General features: G+C 43.7%; 1 protein-coding gene across 1 annotated transcript; it reads left to right on the top strand.

The window, feature by feature from the left end:
* The first annotated feature begins 1,067 nt into the window (after positions 1 to 1,067).
* On the top strand, positions 1,068 to 19,155 carry LOC137534659 (gastrula zinc finger protein XlCGF48.2-like). Its single transcript, XM_068256272.1, has 7 exons — positions 1,068 to 1,156; positions 3,733 to 3,851; positions 10,114 to 10,263; positions 10,381 to 10,447; positions 10,559 to 10,656; positions 12,599 to 12,890; positions 17,720 to 19,155. Exons 1-7 carry the CDS (start codon positions 1,138 to 1,140, stop codon positions 18,685 to 18,687), a joined length of 1,713 nt encoding a protein of 570 aa, XP_068112373.1. The 5' UTR covers positions 1,068 to 1,137; the 3' UTR covers positions 18,688 to 19,155.
* Positions 19,156 to 20,379: the final 1,224 nt, after the last annotated feature.

Below are 20,379 nucleotides of genomic sequence, written 5' to 3' on the forward strand. Positions count from 1 at the left end.
AAGCATTAATCACTATGGAACTGTATTGGGAAGGGTTGGAGCCACTAGACACCAGGGAAATGTATTTGGGAGGGAAGACCACTAGACACCAGGAAACTGTATAGGCATTTGAGGGGGGGGGGGGGGGGGGAGGCAATTAAACACCAGTGAACTTTATAAAGGAGAAAGATATGGCCAGTAGACTTTTGAGGTTGGCCCCACGACTTGGTCCCAGTGTTCAATTTTGTCCCACTTTGTATTTGAGTTTGACACCCCTGTGTTAAATGAACTCTCTTCCTAGGGCCGGGGCTTCCATAGGGGCATACTGGGCAATTGCCCAGGGCCTTCGAGAAGGCTGCCTGCCCCCCTGAGGATGGAGACTGAAGCGCATGGACTGATGGAGTGTGTCAGCTGGACAGGTGAGTTCGCTCTGCCGCTAAACAGGTGTCCCGGAGACCACAATAAAGGTGGCCATACACTATACAATTTTTTAAATATTTGTTCAATTCAAGAATAGCAATACATTCTTCTGACTGATTGGTCCTATTTTTGAAATGTTACAATGTACCACACACATATGTTAAATTTTTCCCCAATTATGATAAAAATGATTAGAAACTCTGAGAAAATTGCTATTAATAAATTGACAATTTTCCACAAAGCATTCAATTTTAATAAAAAATTGATCCGAAAAATCCACCATTCCCGATCAATTTTTATTGAATAAAAATGGGAAATCCGATCGGATTTCTTGCTTAAATAAAAAAAAAAGCTTTCGATTTTCCAGGAAATCCGTTTTTTTAAATCGAATTGCTGTAAAATCAGATCATTTTATTGTATCGTGTGTGGCCACCTTCAGACTTTCACAACTAACATAAACTGCTAATTGCCGGGGGAAAAAGGAAAAGAAAACTCAGATGTATTCCATAAAGAATAAAAAACAAACAAACAAAAAACCAAATAGTTGAAATAGTAGCTAAAACAGGTTCTGTTATTATGCAGTTCTCTTACTCTCCAGAAGGTGGCGATCTCATGGAAAGCAAGTCATGGGTTAGAGAGGAAGAGGAAGTGGAAAAGAGACGTTGCCAGGACAAAGGAGGTTAGAATAATTATTGATGTTATTTTCGGAGAAATGTAACTGCTCGACAAATAGGGAAGATGTCATTGAGAAATGCTGGTATGTGTGGTTCCCTCAGAGCCAAAACAGAATGGGCATGCTGAGACTTGTAGTTCACAACATTGGGGCATGGTGGGACATTTATTTATACACATTCAAGAATGATGTGAACACTACAAATAGACTATGCTGGGACTTGTTGTTCTCTTGTTGCTTGGTTTGGAGCACTTGCACTTTCTCTACCTATGTAGTTGCTGTGCAGATAGGTCTGTCAGTGCAGTGGGAGCCTATCACTGGTGCATGCTGGGACTTCTTGTTCTGCAGATAGGTCTGTTTATGTAACAGACCAGTGGGGGCCTATCACTGGTGCATGCTGGAACTTCTTGTTCTGCAGATCGGTCTGTTTATGTAAGAGACCAGTAGGGACATATCACTGGTGCATGCTGGGACTTTCATGTTAAAGTGGACCTGAACTCTTGCACATGGCAGAAGAAAAACAGAGAAATGCACCATGTATGTATTTAGAGAGGTTAGCCCAATCATGGTCAAACTTGGCCCTCCAGCTGTTACGGAACTATAAGTCCCACAATGCATTTGCCTTTATGAGTCATGACTGTGGCTATCAGACTCCTGCATTGTGGGACTTGTAGTTCCATAACAGCTGGAGGGCCAAGTTTGCCCATGTCTGGGTTAGCCTGTCTAATCCCCCCCTCATCTGTGATTAATCACCACTTTGATTAGTCACAGATGAGGGTGATAACTCACAAATTCTCGGCAGGGCAGCTAATTTGTAAACCCAGGATGTTAACCCTATGTCTGCTTCCATGATAGCAAGAAGTAGCAACACTGCAGATTTATTGCAGGATTTCTATCAGCTGTAACAAAGAAATGTTTTTCTTTAAAGGTTATTATGTTTCTGCTTATCTTTTAGAGCAGAGAGGATGTTCTGAGTTCAGGTCCGCTTTCACAGATTCACCCGAGAGAGTGATCAGGGGCATCCTGGGACTTGTAGTTCTGATCAGTAGGGCATCCTTGGACTTGTATTTCTGATCAGTGGGACATTCTGGGACTTGGAGTTCTGATCAGTGGAACATTTTGGGAGTTGTAGTTCTGTGGATCCAATAGAGATGAATGGAAAGAGAGACCAGCCGAGCATGCTGTGACTTTCAATTTCTCAGATATAAAAGAGAGAGACCAGCTTAGTATGATGAGTAAGAATTGTGTGCTAGTCCAGTTGAGGGGACCCAGGAGGAAACCTCACAGTCCAATAGCTGCTCCCTGCAATTTGATCGCTGTCACTGATTTGTAAGAGATAGAGGGCCCAGCGAAATCACAAACTCTGATATTGCACACCAGGACCCCCGGCCGCTGGGCTTCGGGCACCGCCCTCACTTTGGCTACTGCCTCCAATCGCAAAACTAAACCTATTTGGTTGAAGCCTTGGATAGTGTTTACTGATCAGTCCCCTATTTACTTACAAATTAGTGGTCATGACCAAATTGCCGTAGGCAGATATTGGCTTTGGGGCTCCTCAACTAGACTAGCGCCGATATTTGTAGTGATCAAGACAAGAAGTGTGCAGTCAACCGGCACTATAAGAATTACAGTCTTTCTTTTGACAGAGTGGGATGTATAGAGGATCAGGCCAACAAAATCACCTTGGCAATAGCTACTGCGTGCTCATGATAAGCTCAGCGAAAGATGCATAACATTGATCAATGGAATGAGACCAAGTTCCATCAGGCACTGCAGTAAATTCAAATGTATTCAATATCCAAGCATAGTGTGAACCATCACATGTGGACTTGCTGTTTTCAAAGGCAGGTGCATAAGTCACTGCCAAACAAATGGTGCAAAAGTGACATGAGTTGACATTTCTTGGTGGATCAGCCTCGGAAGAAGGATCACTGTGCGAAACTGCCGTTAGGTTACCTGTTATTGCACTGCACCCACCACCACCCACCTCAGATATGGTAGGATTCTTATCTTACCCAGAAATGTCAACTTATGTCACTTTTGCACCATTTGTTTGCCAGTGACTTATGCACCTATCTTTGAAAACAGTAAATCCACATGTGATGGTTCACACTATGCTTGGATATTGGAACTTGTTCCTATTCCATTGATCGATATTTGTAGTGATTCAACAGAGAGAATCCGTGACAGAATGTAGTGGGGAATAATCGGATTTGTTCTTCTACAGGGCCAAAAGAAAAGACCCAAGTGAGGTGGGCTGGGAATTGTACATCTACAGCCCCCCAAAAAAGAGAAACCAATGGAGCATACTGGGACTTGTATAATACAGATCCATGAAAGAGAGACCAGTGGAACATGATAGGATTTGTAGTCCTATGGGTGCAACAGAGAGAGAGAGTGTGGTGGGACATGGTAGAACTTTTAATTCTATAGGTGCTAAAGAAAGAGCCCAACTGTAACATGCTGGGCATTGTAGTTCTGCAGGCATACACATTACACCCCTATTAGTTCTCACAGTCCAGTTAGCCTGATTTTATCTTTATATATTTTAGATTTTTAAATAATCTCTGCCATGTGAGCAGCACATGTAACATATCCCCATACTAATACAATCCGTGGTCTAAGCCATCTAAGCTTTTGGTAATGTTATCCTTCTGCAGAGAAAGCATCCTACATTAATCACATGACCGCATCAGTGAGAATGGAGGAGAACTGGTGTCACATGACTGAGAGGGTCCTAAACCTCACCCTGGAGATCATCTACCTGCTGACTGGAGAGGTGAGGAGGATTCTGGGAGGGTCATGTGACCTCTCATATCTGTTAGTATAACTCAGGCATGGTTGTGTGGTCTAGATCCCTTGTGTCAGTGGTGAAGACAGGAGCTAGGTACACGTTTTACACTTTTGTCATTTGAAATGATGTATAGCATGATTGAAATGGCTCCTGGCCTCACAGGGTGTTTAGTTTAGCTTTATGGAGAGGGAAAGGGGTAAATGCGTGAGCAGCAATTTCTCACTATAACAAGTGACACTAGGCAAGAGCAATCTGTCTTGGCAGGTCATTTGTAGGAAGCCAGCAATGCCAGAGGTCACCTGTATGCATTTTTTTTTAAAGTGGATCTGAACTCCTGCACAGGACAAAAGTACAACATAGAGAAATGCACCCTGTTTGTGCTTAGAGAGTTTAGCCTGTCTAATCCCCCCTCATCTGTGGCTGATCACAAATGTAATTTGATCTCTCAGTTGTGTCAGCTCAGGACTCTCCTCTGTCATGGCAAAGCAGCTAATTTGTAAACACAGGATGTTAAAAATATGTCTGCTTCCATGATATCAAAAAGTAGACACACTGCAGATTTATTGCAGGATTTCTATCAGCTGCAACAAAGAAATGTTTTTCTTTAAAGGTTATCATGCTGTTGCTTATCTTTTATGCTGGAAATACACGGGTCGATCCGGCGGCCGAGTAGCTGCCGGATCGACCCCAGCCGCGTCCATGCTCGTCTACGCGGATCGATTACCGCTCGTCCCCGCCGGCGCTTCTTATCAGCCGCTCAATTCCCTGCCATTGTCCGCCGGCGGGGATCGAGCGGGGGCCGAGCAGCTTGATCGGACCAGCTGAATATTATCAGCTGGCCGGATCAGCTGCTCGATACACGGTACAGAAACGTACCGTGTATCCTCAGCATTAGAGCACAGAGGAAGTTCTGAGATTAGGTCCGCTTTAAAGAGGCTTTATGTAGATTCACAATGGTGCAAGGACCAAAACTACAAAAAAAACAACAAAAAACAACCAAACTACAAACAAGCCAAACATTGGGCCTATGGCACCCACTCTGTGAAGATGGCTATTTAACATCAGATATGCTTTGAATAAACACAAAATACTTGACAAACAGTTTTAACCCTCCTGGCGGTCTGTTAAAAACCGCCAGGGGGCAGCACAGCAGTTTTTTTTTTTTATTTTTTTTTTTTAAATTATGTAGCGAGCCTAGGGCTCGCCGCTGTGCAGCAGCATCCCCCCACCCTCTTCGATCGCCCCCGGCGATAAAGCCCGTCCGGAAAACCCGTTCTGAACAGGATTTCCATTAGGGCTTCCCCCGTCGCCATGGCGATGGACGGGATGACGTCCTGACGTCAAAGGGAATCCCGATCCACCCCTCAGCACTATCTGGCACTGATTGGCCAGGCAGCGCATGGGGTCTGGGGGGCGGCGGGGTTACTGCCTGGAAGGTAAATGTCCCTAGTTGGCAATCAAGGTACATATCTCACTGATTCCGCCTCAGATTTGAGTACAGTGTAACGCTGATATTAATTCTAATTAAGTTAGGAATAATTGAGTTGCCGCAGACAACCTAGGAATGCCAAACACGTTATATTAACTTGCACAGCAGCAAATTATGTATTTTCCCATGAAGTGATATAGGTAATAATAAAACTTATTAGTCTGGGGCCAGTCTGATGAGTGTTTTTCGGCTGCACAGCGCAGACCTTACTCACATATGCCCTGTCAGGATGGGTTTACCCATAACTGGAGGCGTGGCCAGAAGACACTTAGGGATCCTTTTCTGCCACGGTGGGGAGTAAGAAAATACAGGAAACCTTTGGAATATCCAAAAGCTTCCCTCTACCAAAGTAAGTATCTAACAATTTATCGAGCAATGCACCCTATATGTATTTAGAGAGTTTAGCCTTTTTAATTCCCCCTTTGTGTCTAATCACAAGCTGTAATTTAATCTCTCCCTGTGTCACATGACTGCCAAGGTAAATAAGCTCATTTGAAAGCACAAGCTGTAAACAATATGTCTGCTTCCATGAATCAGGAAGTAGAAACTGTGCAGATTTATTTTAGGATTTCTATCAGCTGTAACAAAGAAATGTTTTTTGTTTAAAGGTTATTATACTGTTGTGTATCTTTTAGAGCAAAGAAGCCCGTCTGAGTTCCGGTCTGCTTTAAAGTGTACCTGAGATGGGGGGGCGGATATAAAAAATGATACATACCTGGGGCTTCCTCCAGCCCCCCTCCAGACTGATCGATCGCTCCCCTTGCCTTCATCCTACATCGCCTGGATCCTCTGCAATTTGGCTTGTAAAGTCCTTCAGTTGTCGCCAGCGGGGCATTCTCTGTGCGCTCCCGTCGTGCGCAGTTGTGTAGGAGCAGAACGCTCCCGGTGACAGGAGCGCGATAAAGCATTTGTGTGGCTGGGCCGCGCATGCACAGTACGCACCGGACAGAAGGATTTTATGGGTTGAATTGCAGAGGATCCAGGTGACGTAGGAGGACGGCGAGTAAGCGATCAGCCTTGGGGAAGCAGGTATGAATAAATTTTTTTATAACCCCCCCCCCCCCCCCCCCCCGGTCTCAGGTACACTTTAAACAGAAACCGTAACCAAGAATTGATCTTCATCCCAATCAGTAGCTGATACCCCCTTTCCCATCAGAAATCTATTACTTTTCTCAAACGGATCATCAGGGGGGTCTGTATGGCTAATATTTTGGTGAAACCCCTCCCACAGTGTGATATCAGGACCATGGTGCTGACAGTTTCCTGTCTGTGAACCTCATTGCATTATGGGAAAGAACAGCTGTTTACAGCTGGGTCCAGCTGCCAAAAAAGCAAGCAGCATCTCCGTCCACTGACATCACCTGCCAGCAGTAAAAATGTCACCATGTGATAAATGTCAAAATGTAAATGAGGGGGAGGAAAGATTTTACAATGGGCAAACACTGACTAAATCATTTATACATAATTATTGTAAAAATGATTCACTTTTTTTATTACATTATTTTCACTGGAGTTCCTATTTAAGGGCTACGCTTACTAACATCTTCCAATCATATAGGGAGAGCATCTATTTTCATTGAGATTTTAAGACTACATTTTTCCGAATATAAAAAAAACAGGTTTTTCTTATTAGTAAACTGTTGCGGGTAGAACAAGGGCAGTCCTCTAGGATCTCTAAAGGTGGCCACTAATGATACAATCTTGATTGTACAATCTTACCAAATCTATTTATTAGAAGAGTAACCTGAGTGAATATACTTTGCGTGGATACTTTACATAGTATTTTCATACATATTACACAGATGTGCTAAGATTGTACAAACAATATTGTGTCATTAGTGGGCTCCTTAACTTACAGATTGTGAATGGTAGTTGTAATTTGTCCCTTAGAAAATAAATAAATCACTGAAGGCTAATATAGGCTGTACCTGAAGCACTTTTTACAGCTTCCATGCCTGCACACAGATTACATCCACAGCTGAGACAATCAGGAATGCACATTATTAAAGCAGTAGGATTAGCCATACTATGCTAGGGAAACAAAACACATATATAAGTAGATAAATACTTGATCTACTTACATAACACATGTATTGTACTGTCCACATTTTGATTTCAGTGAATTTTATATAGTAAATGAAGAGAATTCTGTTCTTGGTGGGGGCCATGTCTTTTGCCCACAACTGAGGCTAAATCCTGATGTCATTTCTGCCTATTTTTTTTCTTTTCTCCTCCAATTGCTGAGTCACCTCAGCCTTGCTTGTAAACACAAGTGAGCAGGGCATCAGGTTTCAGATAAGCAGCTAGACAGGGAAATAAAGGGAAGAGGAGGAATATATCATAGATAAAAAGAACCCCCAGCGTGCAACTGTTTGGCACTGACTACTAAAGGGCCAGTGCTCCTAAAGTATGTGATAACTCCAAATCATAACAGCAGAAAAAGTTTTGAAAGTTTTGAATGCAAGATTAGCACCTGTATAACTTAATACACTCAGACCAGTGGCTGTTGAAATTTCATTTTTATGGTGACAATCCCGCTTTAACCTCCTTGGCGGTATGGACGAGCTCAGCTTGTCCATAACCGCCGCAGGGCACCGCTCAGGCCCTGGTGGGCTGATTTTCGTAATTTTTTTTTAAAAACACGGTAGCTGCGTGTTGGGGACGATTGCCGCCGCGTAACAGGGCCCCCCGAGACCCCGTGCGCAGCCTGACCAATCAGGGGTGAATCGGGACTCCCTGTGATGTCACAACGCCAATGACGTCATTCCGTTTGTCGCCATGGCAATGGGGGAAGCCCTGAAGGAAATCCCGTTCAGAACGGGATTTCTGGATGGGGTTGATCTCTGGCGGCAATCGGAGGGGTGGGAGGGATGCCGCAGGGAGGGGGGAATCATGTAGCTAGCGCTAGGCTAGCTACATGATTTAAAAAAAAATTCAAAAAATACTGCTGTGCAGCCACCCTGGCAATCTTAATAGAACGCCAGGGTGGTTAATGAAAAAAGTCTAACCACAGGCTCGTCACCACTGTGGCCTTTGAAATTGACATCTAGTGTAGGAGTGTAGGACTAGTATAGAATCAGAGAGGGATGGGTGACATTGTCAGTCTTCCTGCAGAAAGTCAGGAGGAATGGCAGACAGGCTGCCATAAAGCAGGAGGTCAGTAGAGAAGGCGGCAGATAGATACTCAAGAACCAGAGACGAGCTGTAATAGAATTCAGAACACTGAAATGATGAAAACTCTCTGCTGGGACCAGTTTTAAAAGGCATTTGGGGCTTGATTCACTAATCTGCAGGGCACCTTAATGTGAAGGAGCAGCCGCTAATGCATGCCTTACATAGCAGCGCTCGCTGATATGTAAGGAGCGTGTCTTCCTAAAGGTGGCCAAATTGTTCGAGCGATCAGATAATTGTAATCGGAAGAAAAATCATTCACTACACCAGTAATCTGCAAACTTGTCTCTCCAGCTGTTAAGGAACTACAAGTCCCACAATGCATTGCAGGAGTCTGACAGCCACAGTCATGATTCATAAAGGCAAATGCACTGTGGGACTTGTAGTTCCTTAACAGCTGGCGAGCCAAGTTTGCAGATCACTGCACTACACCATCAACAAACCAATCTTTGCTTCCTATCTATTACAACCAACAAGAAAATCCAAATTTTGGTTTGACCAAAATCCAATCAGACAACTATTTTTATAATCATTTGTAATCGATTGTGCCCATCAATGCAAATTATTTACAACCAATCCAATCAGAATTTCTGATCGCTCAAACGGTTTTTTGCTAGAAATTGGACCATTAGTGGCCACCTTTAGATAGGTGCATGCCTTCCTATATATAGTAACTATGTATAGGAAGGCACGCTCCTATCTAAGTAAGGCACGCTCCTTACAGAGCAGCGAGCGATGCTATGTAAGCCATTAGCGGCCGCTCCTTCACATTAAGGTGCGCTTGCTTTAGCAGTGCAGTTTAGTGAATCAAGCCCTTGATGCCCAACAATTATGTTCAAAACCAGCAGAAAGGTCCTTATGTGCTAGTCCCTTTTTCACCAATAGATGGCATGAGTATACATCTAAGGCGCACAAGTAATCTAAATTTAGACCAGTAAAGACCACACCAGAGAGAAAGGGCAGCAGCAGAGCTGAAGACAGTATAGGATAACAGGGCACCCAAGGGTGGTTAAAAGGAACCCGAGGTGTTAGACCTATAGAAGCTGCCATATTTAGTTGCCTTTTAAACAATACCAATTTCCTGGCAGTCCTGCTGATATTTCTGGTCAGTAGGGTCTAAATCACACACCTAATACAAGCATGCAGCTAATCTTGTCAGATTTGGCATAAACATCTGATCTACATGCTTGTCCAGGCTCTATGGCTTAAACTAATAGTCAGAGGATCAGCAGAACAGACAGGAAATGTGCATTATTTTAAAATGTAATAAACATGTCAGCCTCCATATCCCTCTCACTTCGAGTTCCCTTTAACAATGATTAGCATGTGAGTGGAGAGGTGAAGAGCATTCTGGGAGTGTCACATGATGTCTGGTTTCTCTGTGGCTAAGACAAACACTTGAGTGAAAGGAGCGAAGAGGATTGCTCATTAGATCAGTATTTCTGTATTACCATTGTTAACGATTTATGTACTGCCATCATATTCCGTGGCGCTATACTGAGTAATAAACAAACATGGGTACATAAAAATACGTCATTGGTAGGCAGTATAACTGTTATCACAAATATTGTGATTATTATTACACAGGAATATGAAGTGGTGAAGAAAATGTCTGGTGACCTAATGACCCCCAGCAGCCTTCTCCATGGCCCGTCTCACTTCCTGGTGCCTAATAGAAACAATGAGAAGAACATTCTAAAAATCATCCACAAGATGACTGAGCTGCTGACAGGAGAGGTGAGCAGTACTGGGAAATATGAGGGATTATTTAGAAGCAGCATAGTGTTGACATTGTGTGTGTTAGGTGACAGGTGTGTAAGGTGTCAGGATATAACTGTCTATTTCTCCATGCAGGAGGGGCAGTATTCAGGAGGACGCAATGATCTCTGTATGGATGTCATGATGGAAAATCAATCACCAGGTAAGAGGAGACTTTAGTTTCTTGTAAAGGAGAGAGTGGTCCACCTAGATCCCCCATCATCTGATAAAGACATAGGGACAATGTATTCAGTTAGTGTGTGTTTTCTTACAGATGGATCCAGTAACCGAAACCCAGCAGAGAGCTATACAGGTCCTCTTTGTTCCTGGGACTGTACACAGGAAGATCACACCATTCAACACCATTATCAGGTAGGTGAAAAAGAATGTACCATGTCACATACAGGTGTGTTCTGTTCTGTAATTAAGGCTTGCCAGGGAAGCATTTGGACTCTTCCTCACTATACATTCAGCCAGGATACTTCATGTGTAAATAGTGCCTTCTCTAGTCACGTCTATTGAGATCTGGGTTGGCCAATGACCTCAAAAGACACATGAGACAAATACCAAGCCAGTAATGTCAATAATACATTTTAGAATACTCAAAATCCCTGGTTGTCAAATAGTCTGGTCTGGAGCATAACCCTGTTCGCAATCAGGTCTGCAAAATGTTGGTTGCTCTTCAAAGTGTACCTGAAAATACCATATTTTTCAGACCTTGAGACACATCTAGGTTAAGAGGACAAGAAGAGAAAAAAATACTAAATGTGGTGCATCCGTAGTGCAGGGGCGTCTTATGGGTTTTATACCCCCAATTGTGTCCCTCTTATGTCCCCCTTGTACCTCTTTTGTTTAACTGTGTCCCCCTCATACTTCTTTTGTCTCGGTGTCACCCTTTTGTCCAACTTTTTCCCCCTTGTACCCTCTGTGCCTCCGCCTCTGCTGGGCTACCCCAACATGCAGTGTGCAGAGTATAATGCGCGTCTAAGCAGCGGTGCCTCCACACAATGGGCTTGATTCACTAAGACAAATAGCATGCCTTATCATAGTTAACATGCCTTCTCAGAGTTAACACACATTATCAGAGTAAACACACCTTATCAGAGTAGCATAGCGAGCGCTACAAACTTATGCCTGATAATCTGCAATGACGAGAGCTCCACTCGTCCTGCCCTGAGCCCTTGTGGGTCCAATCACTTTAAAGGACATTATCCCCGCACTTTGATTGGCCCAACAGGCTGCCTGTCAAGTTTCCTGTCAAGTGACAGGCAGCCTATTGGGCCAATCAAAGTGCGGGGATAATGTCCTTTAAAGTGATTGGACACGCAGGGGCTCAGGGCAGGACGAGTGGAGCTCTCGCCATTGCCAATTAGCAGACATACAATCGTAGCGCTCGCTATGCTACTCTTATAAGGGGTGTCAACTCCGATAAGGCATGCTATTTGTCTAAGTGAATCAAGCCCAATGAGCGGCATGTTCTGTCCCTCATGGCTTCCCCTAGTGCTGACTACTCTTTATTGTGTTATTACATGAAAGGGCTCTAGGGGAGGCCGTGAGGGAGAGAAAACATCGCCCATTGCGTGGAGACGCCGGAGCAGGTGAGACATGCTGCAGCATCCCTGCGCATTACTCTGCACTCTGCATGCTTGTGGAGTACAGGACAGGGAGTCCCCAACATGTAATCGTGATGGATCTGTTGCTGTTCCTATTGGCGGTCGTTCCTAAGTCGGGGATTCCCTGTATTTGGCCAATAAGACGCATTGACTTTTTTTATTTTCAAGTGCCTGGAGTTCACTTTAAGTAGAAAATGGGATTAGTTCAGCAAGGAGGTCCTCGTGGGAACCAATAAGCCTATGAGGTAGGCGACATAGAACTATGGACCTGATACACAAATTGCGGGTAATATTGGCATGCACAGGTAGTGTACAACAATATTACCAGTACTAACGCTAGCAGGGTGCAGTGTGTTGCACATCTAGTGGGACACCTGGTACATGGGTAATGTGAGCATCGCTATGGTAACATGGATTAAGCAATTGACATGCGTTACTATAGCAACTCTCGGTTTTCCATGTGCAGAAGTTCGCACTAATTGCGCAACAATCGGTTAGTACCGGTAATATTGCCTGCACTGTCTGCGGTTTGTGCAGATTGTACAGTGGAAGGTCACAGTCACACTATCCAACAACATTATCAGGTAAATGGACCTGATGGTATCACTATCCAAAACAAGATTCACGCTATTTTGTTCTGTGCAGTCTAAATCTGTTAGAAAACAACATATAATGGAAGCTCTGTAATTTTGTGGTTTTAGAATGAAGGACACGTTGAGTTGACTGTTAAGGTTAAAGCTGAGGAAGAAGCGATGTATGCGAGGGGTGATCAGCAGTCTACAGAGGCAGCTGAAATGATGAGGTCATGTAAAGAGGAAGAAGAGGAGACGTATGTGAGGAGTGATCAGCTGTCTTTGGAGGAGAGTGACATGATTGGCAAAATTAAAGTGGAAGAGGAAGATAAATATGTGAGCGATGATCAGCAGTCTGCAGATGACGGTGACACGATGTGGAGAATAGAAGAGGAGGAATGTCATCTGGATTTCAAGACAGGTAAATAATTAGCACTGAGTGAAAAAAAAAATCTTCCCAACAAATGAGATACTGTACACCATATGAAAGGTCCATCTCCATTCCTCAGTATAACATCATAGTACCAACAAATGAGGAGGAGATACTGTACACCATATGAAAGGCCCATCTCCATTCCTCAGTATAACATCATAGTACCAACAAATGAGGAGGAGATACTGTACACCATATGAAAGGCCCATCTCCATTCCTCAGTATAACATCATAGTACCAACAAATAGGGAGGCGATACTGTACACCATATGAAAGGTCCATCTCCATTCCTCAGTATAACATCATAGTACCAACAAATGAGGAGGAGATACTGTACACCATATGAAAGGCCCATCTCCATTCCTCAGTATAACATCATAGTACCAACAAATGAGGAGGAGATACAGTACACCATATGAAAGGTACATCTCCATTCCTCAGTATAACATCATAGCACCAACAAATGTGGAGGAGATACTGTACACCATATGAAAGGCCCATCTCCATTCCTCAGTATAACATCATCGTACCAACAAATGAGGAGGATATACTGTACACCATATGAAAGGCCCATCTCCATTCCTCAGTATAACATCATAGTACCAACAAATGAGGAGGAGATACAGTACACCATATGAAAGGTACATCTCCATTCCTCAGTATAACATCATAGCACCAACAAATGTGGAGGAGATACTGTACACCATATGAAAGGCCCATCTCCATTCCTCAGTATAACATCATAGTACCAACAAATGAGGAGGAGATACTGTACACCATATGAAAGGTACATCTCCATTCCTCAGTATAACATCATAGTACCAACAAATGAGGAGGAGATACTGTACACCATATGAAAGGTCCATCTCCATTCCTCAGTGTAACACCATAGTATCAACAAATGAGGAGGAGATACTGTACACCATATGAAAGGTCCATCTCCATTCCTCAGTATAACATCATAGCACCAACAAATGTGGAGGAGATACTGTACACCATATGAAAGGCCCATCTCCATTCCTCAGTATAACATCATAGTACCAACAAATGAGGAGGGGATACTGTACACCATATGAAAGGTCCATCTCCATTCCTCAGTATAACATCATAGCACCAACAAATGTGGAGGAGATACTGTACACCATATGAAAGGCCCATCTCCATTCCTCAGTATAACATCATAGTACCAACAAATGAGGAGGAGATACTGTACACCATATGAAAGGCCCATCTCCATTCCTCAGTATAACATCATAGCACCAACAAATGAGGGGTAGATACTGTACACCATATGAAAGACCCATCTCCATTCCTCAGTATAACATCATAGTACCAACAAATGAGGAGGAGACACTGTACACCATATGAAAGGCCCATCTCCATTCCTCAGTATAACATCATAGTACCAACAAATGAGGAGGAGATACTGTACACCATATGAAAGGCCCATCTCCATTCCTCAGTATAACATCATAGCACCAACAAATGAGGGGTAGATACTGTACACCATATGAAAGACCCATCTCCATTCCTCAGTATAACATCATAGTACCAACAAATGAGGAGGAGACACTGTACACCATATGAAAGGCCCATCTCCATTCCTCAGTATAACATCATAGTACCAACAAATGAGGAGGAGATACTGTACATCATATGAAAGGCCCATCTCCATTCCTCAGTATAACATCATAGTACCAACAAATGTGGAGGAGATACTGTACACCATATGAAAGGCCCATCTCCATTCCTCAGTATAACATCATAGTACCAACAAATGAGGAGGAGATACTGTACACCATATGAAAGGCCCATCTCCATTCCTCAGTATAACATCATAGCACCAACAAATGAGGGGTAGATACTGTACACCATATGAAAGACCCATCTCCATTCCTCAGTATAACATCATAGTACCAACAAATGAGGAGGAGACACTGTACACCATATGAAAGGCCCATCTCCATTCCTCAGTATAACATCATAGTATCAACAAATGAGGAGGAGATACTGTACACCATATGAAAGGCCCATCTCCATTCCTCAGTATTACATCATAGTACCAACAAATGAGGAGGACATACTGTACACCATATGAAAGGCCCATCTCCATACCTCAGTATAACATCATATCACCAACAAATGTGGAGGAGATACTGTACACCATATGAAAGGCCCATCTCCATTCCTCAGTATAACATCATAGTACCAACAAATGAGGAGGGGATACTGTACACCATATGAAAGGCCCATCTCCATTCCTCAGTATAACATCATAGCACCAACAAATGAGGAGGAGATACTGTACACCATATGAAAGGCCCATCTCCATTCCTCAGTATAACATCATAGCACCAACAAATGAGGAGGAGATACTGTACACCATATGAAAGGCCCATCTCCATTCCTCAGTATAACATCATAGTACCAACAAATGAGGAGGAGATACTGTACACCATATGAAAGGCCCATCTCCATTCCTCAGTATAACATCATAGTACCAACAAATGAGGAGGAGATACTGTACACCACATGGAAGGTCCATCTCCATTCCTCAGTATAACATCATAGTACCAACAAATGAGGAGGCGATACTGTACACCATATGAAAGGCCCATCTCCATTCCTCAGTATAACATCATAGTACCAACAAATGAGGAGGCGATACTGTACACCATATGAAAGTTGCATCTCCATTCCTCAGTATAACACCATACTACCAACAAATGAGGAGGAGATACTGTACACCATATGAAAGGCCCATCTCCATTCCTCAGTATAACATCATAGTACCAACAAATGAGGAGGCGATACTGTACACCATATGAAAGGCCCATCTCCATTCCTCAGTATACCATCACAGTACCAACAAATGAGGAGGAGAGACTGCACACCATATGAAAGGCCCATCTCCATTCCTCAGTATAACATCATAGTACCAACAAATGAGGAGGAGATACTGTACACCATATGAAAGGCCCATCTCCATTCCTCAGTATAACATCATAGTACCAACAAATGAGGAGGACATACTGTACACCATATGAAAGGCCCATCTCCATTCCTCAGTATAACATCATAGTGCCAACAAATGAGGAGGAGATACTGTACACCATATGAAAGTTGCATCTCCATTCCTCAGTATAACACCATACTACCAACAAATGAGGAGGAGATACTGTACACCATATGAAAGGCCCATCTCCATTCCTCAGTATAACATCATAGTACCAACAAATGAGGAGGACATACTGTACACCATATGAAAGGCCCATCTCCATTCCTCAGTATAACATCATAGTGCCAACAAATGAGGAGGAGATACTGTACACCATATGAAAGGCCAGTGTTCTCCCCAGGATCAATCAGCCGGGCGGAGCGCCCGGGTAAGATAAGTTACCGCTAGCCGCACTCTTCACTGACAAGTGCCCGGCTGTCAGGATGTGCTTTTTCCCCTCTGCGCATGAGATCTCGTGCTTCCCGGCGAGATCCTGCACGGATTGGCTCAGCGCATGGTAAGAGGTGTGACCATTGCGCTAGCTAGCTGCCGACTATTACTGCAGACTCAGAGGCTCATGACTGTCTGTTACTTTTAGTGTAAGCTCTGCAGGGATGTGCTGGGCAGAGAGTAGAGGCAGGCAGAGCACAATCATTCACCGGCTGAACATGTTAATTTATGTGCACGAAGTTCAGCGTATAAAGCGGACGGAGCAGTGCGGTGGTCTGTGATTCATAGCACGGGAGAAACACGTGCTAGAGTCATAGGAGAGCTGACAGCGGGATGGAGAAGTGTGGTGGGCTGTGATTTATAGCAGGAGGATCCCGGGCAGGTCACAGTGAGAGATGGAATGCTGTCTGGAGTCAGCCGCAATGTAAACTGCAGACATAACTGAGAGCCAGTGGCTGTGGAAGCACATAGCTCTCTTGTCGTTCTATTTGTGTGCTTGTGACGGGGAAAGTCCTGTGTCTCCAGACTGCAATTCTTCATACATGAATCTCTCCTGGACTCTGATGGGTCTGTTCTGCCTATGCGTGTCGGGTGTGTTTGTGTATATTTTACTTTCCCTTCTCCCATAGTCTGATTCCTTTGCCCACCAGCACCTCCCCATCGGCATCACACGGTGCGAGACCCCCCCCCCTCCATATAACCCAAAGGGAGATGGTTCCCTGTCCATTAGCAGCAGCCAGTCATGTACCCTCAATCCACTAGCAACACAGTATGAGGCATCTAGTATGAACCCCTCACCCACATCAGCTGCACCAAGGGTGAGATCTCCCTCCCCACCTAATAGCTGTCAGTGGTATTATCTCCACATCCAGTAGCACTTGGCGCAATCTTCTTCCACACCTAGTATTACCCAGGGTGATCGAAGTACCCTACCTGACACTTTTTGTGATCCTCCACACACACACCCTTCCCCCCCCCTCCCCCAGCGTGACCCTCCTTCTCCACTCAATGTGACCTTACTTCCCCACCCGGCTACTTTTTCATTCCACCCGGCTGGAAAAAAATTCTGGGGAGAACACTGTGAAAGGCCCATCTCCATTCCTTAGTGTAACATCATAGTATCAACAAATGAGGAGGAGATACTGTACACCATATGAAAGGCCCATCTCCATTCCTCAGTATAACATCATAGCACCAACAAATGAGGAGAAGATACTGTACATCTCCATTCCTCTGTCTCACATAAAGAAGTAGATAGGGTAAAGGTAGGTTCACTTTTTACCTTTATCTATCTTTAAGCCTCAATTGATTTCAGACTAAAAGATAGGGAGTAAATGTTGTATAACTATTATTATTATTCCCCGAATAGGTGGACAGGATGTGGGGAACGCCTCGGAGGGACGTCTTCTCTCACTTCCAGATTATAATGCAGAAGATTATGGCTTTACACAATATTCTCCAGGAGGAAACCCCATTACTGGAAATACACATCACAGACTTTACCATGAGGAGAGATCACCGGATCCCTCTAATCCTGAGGAATCTTCTGACAGATCACTTCCTGTTACACCATATATCCAGCCAAGATTTTATGATGCAAATAAATCACCTCATCTGTCTGATTCTTGGGAATCTTCTAGTAAATCCTGGATTCTTACACATACAGGTGAAAATATATCACCATCAACTGACTGGGACAATTATAAAATGAAATCAATGGTTTTATCTCAGAAAAGTCACACAGGTGAGCGGCCTGTTTCATGTTCAGAGTGTGGAAAATGCTTTACCAAAAAAACAGATCTTGTAAGACATCAGAGAATTCACACAGGCGATCGCCCTTTTTCTTGTTCAGAGTGTGGGAAATGTTTCATTCAGAAGTCACATCTTGTTAGGCATCAGAGGATTCACACTGGTGTGCGTCCCTTTTCATGTTCAGAGTGTGGGAAATGTTTTTTTATGAAGGCACATCTTGTTAGACATCAAAAAATTCACACTGGTGAGCGGCCCTTTTCATGTTCAGAGTGTAGAGAATGTTTTACTCAGAAGTCAGATCTTGTTATACATCAGAGAATTCACACTGGCGTGCGTCCCTTTTCATGTTCAGTGTGTAGGAAATGTTTTCATATGAACTCAGCTCTTATTGCACACCAGAGAATTCACACAGGGGAGTACCCTTTTCCATGTAAAGAATGTGGGAAAGGTTTTAATCAGAGATCAACCCTTCTTACACACCTGCGAATACACATGGGAGAGCGTCCTTTCTCATGTTCTGAGTGTGGAAAGTGTTTCTATGAGAAAAGAGTTCTAAATATACATCAGAAAATTCACACTGGGTAGCGCATTTTTTTTCATGTTCAGAGTGTGAGAAATGGCTTATGCGAAAGTCAGACTAGAGTAAAAACTTATCAAAACCATTTAAAAAGCGCGCAGTGGTGGGCTTGCCTCCTCAACAAGTAAAACGCAGACTGTGTTGATTAAAGTTCTACAGAGATACAGTTTATTTAAGTACTCCATAATGCAACGCATTTTGTAGGTTCTGTCCCGCTTCATCAGGCAATCAATGGAGTAAAAACTAGTACAAGTCTGGGTCCAAGCTAAACTCCTCTCTAGAGATTAGTTTGTGGCCATCCCTACTTGTGACTGCTTCTCAATGTATTCTATATTGATTTTTGTGCAAGTGGTACAAACACAAACTGATGTACTATTGTAATATTTTATGTATCAAACCTTTGCTCTGCATATAAATATATCATTCAGAGAGTACCCATTGCAGTATGAATAAAAGATACAAGAATCTGTCATTTACTTTTCTGGTTGGCAGGAGAGGTTTGTTTGTCAGTGTGGTCGGTGAGTTGGCCACATGGCCAGAGGTAGCTAATCAGAGACTTAGAAAACAGGATTCCAGGGGCAGTACTAGGCATTCTGTATTGATTGTGGGCACCACGGTTTAAAGAGAAACCATAAGTAATGCTGGGGGGGGGGCAATCTTTGACCACCCAGCGCAACAAGGCTAAGCAGCTAGGTAATGGAAGAGGCTACACAGGTTGTCCAGAGCAACTGCAGCCCTGGGCTTCCGATATCGCTGCAAATAAGACACAATGGCAGCGCAGTGCGATATTGCGCTGCCTATGGTCTGAGTAACCAGACAAAGAACAAACGGACAGACAGAACGCTAGCAAGACTAAGCGCTGCCCTAGCAATAGCAAGCATTCAGACAGATACAAGACAGGACTATAGATTGGAGCGTAACTAGTAGCAACCACCGCTCACAGTCATGTCCACAGAAGCAGAGCAAGCAGGTTAACAACCAGTCACCAGCAAGCATTCACACAAGCAAGACTACAGGAAAGAACGTAACTAATAGCAACTGCAGCCTACAGTTACATTTCTAGAAACTAGAGTAGCAGGAATACTACCAGTCACCAACCAACGTGGAGATGGCAGAATCCAAGCTATCAGGATAGTGGACTTCACTGACCCACCGCGAATGCAGCGAACGTCCATCAGGCCTGGAAACAAGGCAATACACAATAATACAGAAAAATAAACTGCTCAACTAACGGATAAATATATATTAGCAAGTCTGCATACATATTTATCAAGAAACCAGCTAAAGCACAAGTAATAAGGGTCGCATTGAACTACAATAACAGATCTTTTACAGAGTGACAAAGTGCCCAACAGACCAGCGTACTGACCGCTATGTCGGGCAGGGTCTAAAATGAGTGCGCTGCCCCTTCCCAAATATTCAATCATACAAACAGTTCTCTCCAATACTTCCTTAAATGTCCACAATCCAAGTCCAGATACTTCCAGGAATTCTCCCGTTGTTGGCACAGTTCATATGCAAAAGAGAGACAAAGAACACATAGTGCGATCCGTTTAAGTTGAAACTATATAGGGACCAACACCCTATGGGGTCCGGTTGTGCAGCTTGAATTAAGGGGTCACCTCAAATCCGTGATAGTTGACCAACAAATGGCACGCTCACCTGGTTGCAAGGCTGCCTAGCCCTACAGACAGCAACTG

This window comes from Hyperolius riggenbachi, chromosome 10 (assembly GCF_040937935.1).
Source record: "Hyperolius riggenbachi isolate aHypRig1 chromosome 10, aHypRig1.pri, whole genome shotgun sequence".
Lineage (NCBI taxonomy): Eukaryota > Metazoa > Chordata > Amphibia > Anura > Hyperoliidae > Hyperolius > Hyperolius riggenbachi.

Bases quoted from the DNA above. Each gene is read 5' to 3' on its own strand.
- LOC137534659 (XM_068256272.1), top strand. The intron at 10,264-10,380 runs GTGAGCAGTACT...TTCTCCATGCAG, and splicing joins CTGAGCTGCTGACAGGAGAG to GAGGGGCAGTATTCAGGAGG. The intron at 10,448-10,558 runs GTAAGAGGAGAC...GTTTTCTTACAG, and splicing joins GATGGAAAATCAATCACCAG to ATGGATCCAGTAACCGAAAC.